This window comes from Mus musculus, chromosome 13, assembly GCF_000001635.26.
Source record: "Mus musculus strain C57BL/6J chromosome 13, GRCm38.p6 C57BL/6J".
In the NCBI taxonomy this organism is placed as follows: Eukaryota; Metazoa; Chordata; class Mammalia; order Rodentia; family Muridae; genus Mus; species Mus musculus.
Window position 1 is genome coordinate 48506240 of NC_000079.6, and position 12521 is coordinate 48518760.

At 44.0% G+C, this 12521-nt stretch overlaps 1 protein-coding gene and 1 long non-coding RNA gene across 9 annotated transcripts in view; one reads left to right on the forward strand and one right to left on the reverse strand.

Moving 5' to 3' along the window:
• Zfp169 (zinc finger protein 169) overlaps window positions 1-7254 on the reverse strand; it is a 32731-nt gene extending 25477 nt beyond the window's left edge. For 2 of the 8 annotated variants that reach the window (XM_006516948.4, XM_017315578.2), the window contains exons 1-2: window positions 7148-7254; window positions 668-754 (exon numbers count right to left, since the gene is read on the reverse strand). In XM_006516948.4, the coding sequence (XP_006517011.1) occupies window positions 668-700 (33 nt within the window). In that variant the 5' untranslated portion in view covers window positions 701-754; window positions 7148-7254. The other 6 variants (NM_001164576.1, NM_026450.3, XM_011244411.3 and 3 more) reach the window with 5 other exon arrangements.
• Window positions 7255-7330: 76 nt separating this feature from the next.
• A830005F24Rik (RIKEN cDNA A830005F24 gene) lies at window positions 7331-8600 on the forward strand. Its single transcript, NR_165458.1, has 2 exons — window positions 7331-7390; window positions 7895-8600. It is a non-coding gene; the product is annotated as an RIKEN cDNA A830005F24 gene (long non-coding RNA).
• Window positions 8601-12521: the final 3921 nt, after the last annotated feature.

Below are 12521 nucleotides of genomic sequence, written 5' to 3' on the forward strand. Positions count from 1 at the left end.
CCCCAGCACCCATGCAGAAATCCAGGTGCTGAAACGCCAGTGCTGAGAGGTGGAGACAGGATTCCTGGAGCTCCCTAGGTCAGCCTGGCTTAGTCAGTGAGCCTCTGTCTCAAAAGAACAACACAGATGCCGGCTGTGGTGGCGGGTGCCTTTAATCTCAGCACTAAGAAGGCAGAGGCAGGTGGATCTCTGAGTTTGAGGCCAGCCTGGTCTACAGAGTAAGTTCCAGGACAGCCAGGGCTACACAGAGAAACCCTGTCTCCAAAAAAAAAAAAAAAAAAAAAAAACCAAACAAACAAAACAACAACAACAAAAGAACAACACAGATGACTCCTGAAGATCTGCACCCAGGGCTGGCTTCTGGCTTCCATGCCCTAGTGTGCATATGCACACATGGGGAGGGATGGCCTTCATATACATCTCTTATTAGGCCTTGGGAATCACAGGATACATAAGCCTGGATAACCTGTGTTTTCATGTTAGCTGTGTGATAATCATAGTTAACTATCCGGAAAATGTTTTTGTCATGAATAAAGCAAAGAAATCTTATAAACTCCAGGTAAGATGGGTTAAACCTCCCAGATGGAGGTAGGCACTGCCTTACACCCTCAAGGAAAACTGCAGACAGGAAAAAGGGCAAAGGAGTATGGGAAATGTCAGGACTCACCTTGTCTCTGGTTGTCAGGAGCCCTGGGGCCATTTCCCACGTTCCAGAATATTCTCCCTGGAGAGGAGTCTGCTTTCAGAGTCCAATCTGAGGAACAAGAAGAAAAGCAAGAACACTTAGAAAGGAGACTGGACATGCCCCAGTCTCCTGACTGAGCAGAAAGTTAGGGACATGGTAGAGGTGAGGTAGGTAGGTTGACAGAAAGCAAGCATCTCTACAGCCCATGTAACCAGTAAAGAGAACCCGCAGATCTGAGCCAGTCACCAGGTCAAGCCTCATCTCTGGCTGAGATACAGAGCCTCCATTCTCCAACAGCTGGGTAAAACTCAGAGTGTCCATCAGCAAGCACGCACTCACAGGGAAAGAGAAAGCTCCCTGGCACACGGCAGACAGAAGAATCCCATCCATACCAGCCTAGAGGCTAAAGGACAGCGCAGGAGAATTCCAAAGTGAAGATCTGAGCGAGAACTGGAGCTGAGAAGAGGCCTGGTCTCTTCTCACATGACCTGGCTACACCCACTCACAAAGCCAAGATGAGGCTCCCAAGGGTTGAAATGTCACTTGGAATTTAGGTCATCGGCAGCGCTTGCCCCATTCTATACAAAGTCAGCCTCATAAACAGTTTGTTTAAGGAAGAAGTAGAGGGAGATCTTCTCTTAATTACAGATAGGAGAAAATCATTGCTCACATGCTATATGTGACCTGGCCCAGATCCTGGCTTACACACATGAATGAGAGAAGACCACTAAAGAGAGTTAAATATGAATGGGGCATGAGACAATGTTAGAAAATTGTAACTATCGTTAGCTGTAATCATGTCCTTTGGGGATATGGAGGAAAATGACAGTCATTAGTAAAAAGCAAAGCAAAAGTACTGAATGATGAATTGATACTAATAAATATTGTTAAATATGATGCCCGCGACAGATAAAAGTATTAAAATATATAGGGATGGAAGCTCTTGTGGAATAAAAAGGTACTTAAACGCATGTCAATCAAACGTAACATGTAAACCTTATAGAGACATACAGTAAGAAGTCAGTGAAAGAAAGAACTCTGACTTGGTCTATAGATGGCATGACTCTGAAGAGAAATCCCACAAAAATCAACAAAAACTCCTAAAGCAAGTTATTTAAACTAGTAGATACAAAGTTAATCATAAAATATTACTTTCTATACATTAGCAATGAACCACTAGAATTTGTGATCAAACCAGTACAATACAATAACATCCAAAGAAATACTAAGTATAATTTATTTAATCATGAGATGGCTATAAGGAAAACTACAAAATCTTGTTGAAAGAAATGAGAGGTCTAGTCTGGAGAGATGACTCAGGGGCCAAGAGCACTGCCTGCTCCTCCAGAGGTCCTGAGTTCAATTCCCAGCAACCACATGGTGGCTCACAACCATCTGTAATGGGATTCGATGCCCTCTTTTGGTGTGTCTGAAAACAGTGACAGTGTACTCACAGAAATGAAAGGTCTAAATCAGCAAAGACATATACAGAAGAAGGAGGAGGAGGAAGAGGAAGAAGAGGAGGAAAAGGAGGAAACAGCACTGTGAAGGTGCCACTTCTCCTGGGTTCCAGATACAAACACCTTCCCATCAAAATTTCAGGGAATTACTTCATAGGTATTTTTTTAAAAATCACCAATCCATATGAAAGGACAAAGGACACAAGAGAGTTACTACAATCCTGAAGAACAAACCCAGATGCTGCCAGAGAGCACAACTTACAAAGCAGCAGTAATCAAGGCCATGGAGTATTGGGGCTGCGAAGTGACGATGGAGAGCAAACTTAGAAACGTAGCCACACAAACGGAGTCAAATGAACCTTGTCCCAAGTAGTCTGAACTGTCCTGATGAAGACGGTGACTTTTATGTCAGGGCATAGTATTCTGCAATAGCCCAGTTCAAACTGACCCAGTGAAGACACAAACCAGAACTGCTCCTTGCCCCGGAGGTGCAGGGGCAGCTGGATTCACTCACAGACAGGCTCTGGCATAGGCCCCCAGAAAGGAGCCGACTCCAAAGAAACCCACACTTCAAGATGAGGACTGGGTGCAAGGCAGTTCACCCACTTGCAAGTGATAAATCGAGGTTGTGGATCCATAGAAATTCAGAGCTGTCATACTTCTGGGAACGACTGCAATGTTTCCACACGGTAAAGTTCAAAATTCTAAGTCCTGAGAGAGGGATACATAACACTAAAGACCTTTCTGAAAAGGATATGTGGAAACCTACTACCATAGAAGCCCCAACATACACAGAAAGAGAGGGGGGTTAAAATGCAGTTACCCTGTAACAATAACACCCCCACACACTAGACACCAGAGACTAATAATTTAAAAGTCCATTGCTAGGAACGGGTTTACCTCTTTTGGAGTTGTTGGCCACCGAGGCCCAGAAGATCCGCCCCAAACATTACAAGCTATTGTCCATGCTCTTGTTACTCTCCAAAACTTGATAGTAAGACCCTATTTGCTGAAGACACCACATATTTGAGCCAAAGGACATGAGGGGATCAAGCTGGTACTGGCTTGGAAGCTTCGTCACTTCTGGCTAGCTTCCAACTGCTAAAAGGTGCTGTGCTTGCTACCAGGGTAAAAAAAAAAAAAAAATCACCAATTGGACCTGGCTATGAGCCCTGCAAACTATAATAATGACTAGCCTGGCAAGATATGCAGATAGGTCAGAACCTATCTAGACATGCAATAGCTCCTGGAAAAGAACCTACTACCACTACACGGATAAATGGATATAGTATTAAGCCAATCTGTAATGATTTCTTGGGTTACCCATAGTTAATGCATCTCTCTCCATCCTCATTTATGACACTTCCATTTTGCATAGATGATGATTAAACACAGAGACCCACAGCTGGCCAAGGTGTAGAAAACAAAAAACTGCAGACATCTCAGCCATAACAAAAACATATATACCACAAAACCCCAGCCAAGGCTCAGGTAGCAAAGAGGTTGTAAGAGCCAGAGGTGGTGGATTACTCCAAGGAAACAACATCTTCAGACCATATCTTAGTTAGGTTTCTATTCCTGCACAAACATCATAACCAAGAAGCAAGTTGGGGAGGAAAGGGTTTATTCAGCTCACACTTTGCACATTGCTGTTCATCTCCAAAGGAAGTCAGGACTGGAACTCAAGCAGGTCAGGAAGCAGGAGCTGATGCAGAGGCCATGGAGGGATGTTCCTTACTGGCTTGCTCAGCTCGCTTTCTTATAGAACCCAAGACTACCAGCCCAGAGATGGCACCACCCACAATGGGTCCCTTGATCATCAACCAAAAAAATGCCCCACAGCTGGATCTCATGGAGGCACTTCCCCAACTGAAGCTCCTTTCTCTGTGATAACTCCAGCTGTGTCAAGTTGACACACAAAACTGTCAAGTCAGTACAATTGACCCCTTGTCAACTTGACACACAAACACATCACTATTAAGCCTCAACCCTTAATTTCTTATTCATCCCCAAGATCTAAATAACATTAAAAGCCCCACAGTCTTTGCATATTAAAAGTTCAATCCCTTTAAAATATCCAATATCTTTTAAAATTCAAAGTCTTTTAAAATTCAAAGTCTCTTAACTGTGGGCTCCACTAAAATAACTACTTCAAGAAGGAAAAATATCAGGGCACAGTCACAATCAAAAGCAAAATCAAATTCCAACCATCCAATGTCTGGGATCCAACTCATGATGTTCTGGGCTCCTCCAAGGGCTTGGGTCACTTGTCCAGTTCTGCCCTTTGTAGCAGACTCCTTGTCTTCTAAGCTCCAGCTGCCTGTACTGCACTGCTGCTGCTGTTCTCAATGGTCATCTCATGGTACTGACATCTCCAAAACACTGCTATCTCCCACTGTAACTAGGCTTCACCAATAGCCTCTCATAGGCTCTCTTCATGGTGCCAAGCCTCAACTTCTTTGCATGACCCCTTCAGTCCTGGGCCATCAATTGCAACTGAGGCTGCACCTTCACCAATGGCCTTCTATGGTCTCTCACAGTGTAGAGCCTCAGCTGCTCTTCATGACCCCTTCATGCCTTCAAAACCTGAGTGACTCTTACACATTACAAAGTCCAGCCACAGCACAAGGTACAACCTTGGCTATCTCTCGAACACAGCCTCTGTGCTCTCAGAAAACACTTCCCAGAAGATTTCACCTCAGTGATGCTGGTCTCTTCTTATCACCACTAACTTCTTTTTCTCTTTCTTTTTTTTTTTAAGATTTATTTATTTATTTTATGTGTATGAGTACACACTGTAGCTGTACAGATAGTTGTGAGCCTTCATCTGGTTATTGGGAATTGAATTTAAGATTTCTGCTCACTCAGGTCAAGCCCACTCGATCTGGCCAAAGATTTATTTATTATTATAAATAAGTACACTGTAGCTGTCTTCAGACACACCAGAAGACGGTGTCAGATCTCATTGCGGGTGGTTGTAAGCCACCATGTGGTTGCTGGGATTTGAACTCAGAAGAGCAGTCAGTGCTCTTACCCCCTGAGCCATCTCAATTTCTTAGCTCCAGCTCACCAGCATCAATAGTCCCAGTAATGCAAAGTTTTCACTTTAGTAGTTCTGGTATCTTGTTATTTACAGCAGATTCTTCAGCCCCAGCTAACCAAAACCACAGAATCTTCACAATAAAAATAGCAGCGGCACTGATAAGAGTCTTTAGTCTTCCCTCTGAAATTTCACAAGCCAGGCCTCCATCTTGTGCACTGTTCTCAACATTATCTTCCAAGCTCCTATACAACATCCCACAGAGCTCTTAATACCGAATGGATCTTCTAGCCCAAAGTTCCAAAGTCCTTCCACAGTCCTCCCCAAAACATCATCAGGTTGTCACAAGAATACCCCATTCCTGGTACCAATGTGTCTTAGTCAGGGTTTGTATTCCTGCACAAATATGACCAATAAGCAAGTTGGAGAGGAAAGGGTTTATTCAGCTTACACTTTCCACATTGCTGTTCATCACCAAAGGAAGTCAGGACTGGAACTCAAGCAGATCAGGAAGCAGGAGCTGATGCAGAGGCCATGGAGGGATGTTTCTTACTGGCTTGCTTCCCCTGGCTTGCTCAACTTGCTCTCTTCTAGAACCCAAGACTACCAGCCCAGAGATGGCACCACCCACAATAGGCCCTCCCCCCTTGATCATCAACCAAAAAAATGCCCCACAGCTGGATCTCATGAAGGCACTTCCCAACTGAAGCGTCTTTCTCTGTGATAACTCCAGCCTGTGTCAAGTTGACACACAAAACCAGCCAGTACAGACAATAGGGCAACTGTACATACAAGCTCACTGCAGTTACAACACCATGCACAAGACCCGTGCAAGCCCAAACCAGAACAAATCTCAGCACAGAGACAAGAGTTCGGCACCAAATACCTAGTACCAAGCTACGGCAATTACTAGCTGCTGGGAGAGGAGGAGAAGGGTTTCTCTAAGAGTATATAGCCCGAGGTAAGCCAATAACAATCCAATGAAATATTCAAGAATATTGAATTCAGCATAAGTTAGTCTTAAAGGGTTTTGAAACAAAAAAGAAAGATAGGTCACAAAGATAGGTGGACTGGGGACAGAATTTTCAGTGGTGAATATAATCAAAATGAGTTGTATATATAGATCAGAGAACTAAAGAGAAAAGGAGAAACCAGGCTACACCGCCAGAAATTCAGGGAGCCAACAAGCCCTGGGTCATGGGGGAAATGTCTCTTCCCATTACATCACTCCAGGCTCTTGGAAGATCCCAGAGCTCAAGGGAGCCACACAAGGTCATTAGCCCACAATGTGTAAAAAGGCCACCCCCACTCCCCCCTACACACATATACACACAGGCACGCACGCGCACACACATACACACCACACACACAAGCCTTGTCACACACCAAGACTCCAAACTTCAAGACTAGCTCTAGTCTCTTGGTCTTTGCCGTTGCATTCAGCCAGGCAATTCTGTATGTTTTCCCCGCAAGGCAAGCGACCAAGCTGTATTTCCAAATTCATGATGAGTGCAGCTCCCCAAGACTTCTGTCCTCACCAATTCAGACATTTGTTCCTGTGGAGGATGGCTCTGATCCCTCACAAACCTCAACAGAGAGCGGGGGTGGAAAGGTGACATCTAGATGCCCCAGGTCCAATCTCCCTGACCTGGCACTAACACAGGGGACACACCTACAGCGTCATAGCCTGGGAAGCAGGCCAGACTGACCTGTAGCTTGTTTAGGACAAGATAGTGGACCCCTAACCCCGTTCTCACATGGCCCCCTCCCCATCCCAGGGTCTTCACCGAGACCCTCCTCCGGGATGGGCAGAGAAGCTGATTCCACTCCCAAAGACTCCACGCATCGAGGATGGAGCAGCGGCAGACACCTGAACCTTGTGGGTGGCCCACGCCAGCTCTCCGGACTCTTCCCCGCCTGGAGGGATCTGCAAGAGCCGAGGACGTCTGCACTTTCGCTCACCAGAACCGCAGTAGAATCGTCCACAGGCACAGGTGACGACTGCAGGATGCGGAAGTACACCGACCGGGGTGACGCGCGCGCACTTCACTACCCACGCAGCGCTAGAGATGGGGGAACTACAATACCCAGAATGCCGCGTACTGCAGGACACCCCATGCTGACTTGGCTGCAACCCGAAGCTTCAGACTATAGGAGGGGCTCCCTAGCACTGCCGGACTCTTTCATTGACTGCAAGACAACAGGGTAAGATCTTAGAGAAACAGAAAAAAAGCAGAAAAGCCAAACCGAAGTAATCTTTGCGTACTTCTAAGGAAGCTCATTAATCAATTCTTTTAAAAAAGATGTGCTATCTAGATGCCTTCCTCCTGCCAATTCAATCTTGGTTGGTTTTTTGTTTGTTTGTTTGTTTTGTTTTTTTTCTTTTTTACGTGCCTGTGAGTCGTGTGTTTTAAACTGCAGCATGTGTGGATACTGTGGGTGTTGTTTCTTGAAAATAATACTTTTTTTAAAAAATGATTACAAAAAGACAAGGGCAAACTAAGTTTGAAGATATTCATAGTGTAATGTTTTAAACTATTTTGCTCATACAAAAAAACACTTCTTGGTTGTAACAGAAAGACAAAAATCTTTGCGAAAAGACTAGGAATTTGAGCGGAACTCAATTTAATTGAATTTGAATTTTCAATTGTATTTCTAGTATTTGACGTGAGCAGTATTTTCAAATTATTTCCCATTTGCTTCTTAAAGTGAGGTGGCAAACAGCAGAAGTCAACAGGGACCAGATTCAGTCTTCCACATAAAACAAGCTTTAAAAGGACAACATGGACTAAGAAACCGATGGGGAAGCACTGCACACAGAAACAATGGAGGAATATCAGTGATGTGGACAATAAACGAAGTGAGCAGCGAACTCCCCTGGTGAGAAACCGTTCTGGCACAGAACAGAGAAGGGAGACCCGAGCAAGACCTGGAGGTCAACCTGAGACGAAGCCGGGGCCCTGGGGAAACCAAGGCAGCTTCAGTTCAAAGGACAGTACGAAGGACCAGAGAAATCCACAGAGGTTCAGTGGCTCCTTCCTCGGGCGTTCACCGAACACTGACAGCACGCGACACACAGCTGTGCCATCCCAGGGAAAAGTCCCGGGAAAAATGTCAGTGGGAATAAAGGGGGTGAGGAACAACACCTCTTCCTATGAGGCCATAAAGCCTTCAGAGTTGTACATAATACCTGGAAATGGTTTCATCTTGATAGGAAGACAAGATGGGGCCCCCGAGCCTTTCTTGTTTCACCTAGGAAAATGCAAAACTAAGCCTAGAAAAGATCAAATTGTTTACAAGTAACTTCATTTTATTTTTTTTTAAGTTTGAGCATACTTAGGATACACGCCACACTTGATAAGGCAAAAAACATGGAATGTCAAGTTTTCAATTAAAAGATGTCATGCCAGTAAAATGGGTCTATATTGTTCAGATAAAGAAAAAATAAAATCAGTAAGAATAATACTAGGAAATAAGGAGAGGCGCTGGAGAGGTGGCTACCGAGTGTTAAGAGCACTTGGGAATCTTGCAGAGGACCCAGGTTCAGTTCCCAGCATCTATAAGATGGCTCACAACTGCTTAGAATTCCACTTCCAAGGATCAGATGCCCTCTTCTGGTCTCTACAGACAACTGCATGCACACAGTGCACTTACCTGCAGGCAAAACACATTAATACTTATAAAAATAAATAAAAATGCATTAAATAAAAATACATTAAGTAAAAAGAAATATCATGTGGAGATGGTCTCAGTGGATAATGTGCATGCCATGGTGCTCAAGCATGAAGATTCGGGTTCGGATGCTCAACACCTTGCTTCAATTTTGTTGTTGTTGTTTTGCATTTTGAGATAGGGTCTCTCCAGAAACTGTCCAGAAACTCACTTTGTAGCCCCTGCTGGCCTCAAACTCACAAAGGTTCATCTGCCCCTACCTACCAAGTCCTGTGATTAAAGGCGTGTGCCACCATGCAATTTGTATGACTAGAGTGGCAGAAAAAGACACCTGACGTCAGCCTCTGACCTCCACACACATGCACATGTGCAAACACATACGTACCCACACCACACACACACACACACACACACACACACACACACCCGCATGCTCGAGTGTAAAAAGATAGAGAGAGATAAAGGGACTGGACCCAGAACAGACCTCAGCAGCTGGGACCCAGCTGAGGAGCCAACTCTGCTCATAAATCCGAAACACTTCCAAAAGCCATCACCTAAGATAAGCTAGGTTTGTAAGGTTTTTTTAAAATCCATCTCTTAAGACACTAAGAACTTTCTGTCTCAAAATTGCTATAATGCCCTTCAGTTCATTTTTTTTTTCTCACAAGAGTATGCACACTGGGTCAGGAAAAAAAAAATGAAGACATGATGTCTACTGCTCTAGAGGAGGTGAGACCTGGGAGAACGGAGTCAATAAATGAAGCCGACTAGAAAGTCTTATGCAATAGCCAACTTCATTCAGAGCATCAGCCAGTTTATACTGAGAGTTAAGAAAACTCAAAGTCCTCATGAGTTCAAGCTGTTAACAACCACAAGGAGAAGCCAGGTGTAGGACAAACGTGTTTTTTCACAGAAGTGAAACATTTAATTGACTAACACCAGCAAGCAATAACAAGTAATGATGAGTCACCTGAAGAAAGCGCTCTGCTATTTGCTCCACCTGGGAGGAACAAGAAACTGCATTCAAAACAGGAAATGTGTTCTTGGGTGTAGTTTCATGTTTTGAAGAAATGGGTCACAAGACTCTCGGGGTTTGTTTTGTTTTTAGTTTTCTCACAAACATTCAGAATTCTCACACTACTCCATTCTTGGACCTTGTTCTGACAGTATGACACATGGTAGAGACGAGATCTTTTTCACTGTTAAAGAGAAGGTCATTATAAGCAAGGGGGGAGATGCAGTCAGGATGTGGTACCAGAGTAGGATGGGATACATCATCATGCATCCCGGTATATTTTAATAGAGATGCAGGTGGATACTGAGTGTACTGGCTAGTTTTGTGTCAACTTGACACAGGCTGGAGTTATCACAGAGAAAGGAGCTTCAGTTGGGGAAATGCCTCCCCGAGATCCAGCTGCAAGGCATTTTCTCAATTAGTGATCAAGGGGGAGGTCCCCTTGTGGGTGGTGGCATCTCTGTGCTGGTAGTCTTGGTTCTATAAGAGAGCAGGCTGAGCAAGCCAGGGGAAGCAAGCCAGTAAAGAACATCCCTCCATGGCCTCTGCATCAGCTCCTGCTTCCTGACCTGCTTGAGTTCCAGTCCTGACTTCCTTGGTGATGAACAACAGTATGGAAGTGTAAGCTGAATAAACCCTTGCCTCCCCAACTTGCTTCTTGGTTATGATGTTTGTGCAGGAATAGAAACCCTGACTCAGACACTGAGACACAGCCATCTAGTGTGCATGGCTTAGATGCTCACACAGGTGATTCCTAGCCCTGTCACCTGAAGGAATCCAGAAACAATTACAGCCCCATAGTAGTGAGCACATCTTCCCACATTTAGTTCCTAAGCCACTCTGTAATAATGTAGGAACCAGAGTTTCCTATATGGGATATACAGAGAATATACATTGTGAATCTATATAATATAGGTTATCTCATATTACCAAAAGATTGGAAGTGTTTGTCTTAGTTAGGGTTTGCATTGTTGTGAAGAGATACCATGACCAAGGCAACTCTTATAAGGATAACATTCAGTTGGGACTGGCTTACAGGTTCAGAAGTTCAGTCCATTATCATCAAGGTGAGAACATAGCAGTGTCCAGGCAGGCATGGTACAGGAGGAACTGAGAGTTCTACATCTTCATCTGAAGGCATCTAGGAGAAGACTAGCTCCCATGTGGTTAGAAGGAGGGTCTCATTGCCTACCCCCACAGTGATACACGTCTTCCAACAAGACCACGCCTTCTAATAGTGCCACTTCCTAAACCAAGCATACTCAAACCAGCACAGTGTTCAAAAACAAACCAATAATATTGTTCAAAAAGATCCAGGAACCAACAGAAAAAAAATCTCACAACAGCTAAGTTCATCACAATTTGTTGTTTTTTTTTTTAAAGCATTGGGTCATAACCCACAGTATAAATACCCAGTGAGTCCATATTAGTGTAAATTATTAGATAAACAAAGAATGTGACAAAACATGAAAATATCCTAAGTAAAAGAATCACATGCTCATGACCTATACTCTTCTCTCTCTCTCTCTCTCTCTCTCTCTCTCTCTCTCTCTCTCTCTCTCTCTCTCTCCTACCCTCTAACTCCCCTCCCCTGAATAAACTCTGTTTTTTTTCACTTGATATTATGTGTATGAATGTTTTGCCTGCATGCATGTCTGTAAACCATGTGTTCATGGTGCTCTTGGAGACCAGAAGAGGGTGTTAGACCTCCTTAGAAGTGGAGTCGTATTAGGTTTAAGCCACTATGTGGGTGCTGAGATTCAAACCCAGGTTCTCTGAAAAGCAACCAGTGCTCTTAACCGCTAAGCCATCTCTCCAGAACCATACATTGGTCTCTAAAAGTCAGTTTTCAGTGGGAAAATGGAGTTAGGGCTAAAGAAGTGACTCAGAAGTGACTGCTTACTCTTCAAGAGGACTGGAGTTTGGGTCCAAATACAGCATTTCATGACAGCTACAGGAGTTTCAACGTGCTCTTCTGACTTCTGCGGATATCTGTATTCACATACATTCACATGAAGACATACACACACACACTCATAATTTAAAAAAATAAGTATTAAAATGTTTTCCTATGTTTTGTACATTTTAAAACAATCAAATGCTTGAAGAAAAATTTTATGTGCATAAAAAATAAGCCAAACTGACGATTTATGGCAGAGATGTCTCAAGCTACTTGGCAGGCCAACAAAGGAGGATCATAGAACCTACAAATTCAAGACCAGCCTGAGTACCATAATGTGTATACCCATCTCAAAAATTAGTAAATTTTCAGGGGAAAAAAAAAAGACCTGACTTTACATCACATTGAAATACTTTACCCACAAGTTTTGCACAAGCAAAGGTAACCATCTGTTATGGTTTGTATATGCTTAAACCAGGGAGTGGCACTATTAGAAGGTGTGGCCCTGCTGAGTAGGTGTGGCCTTGGAGTGGGTGTGTCACTGTGGGTGTGGGCTTTAAGACCCTCTCTCCTAGCTGCCTGGAAGTCAGTAGTCTCATTGGAGCCTTCGGATGAAGATGTAAAACTTTCAGCTCCTCCTTCCCCAGGTCTGTTTGGATGTTGCCATGTTCCCACCTTGATGAGAATGGACTACACCTCTGAACTTGCAAGCCAGCCCCAATTAAATGTTGTTGCCTTTGTAAGAGTTG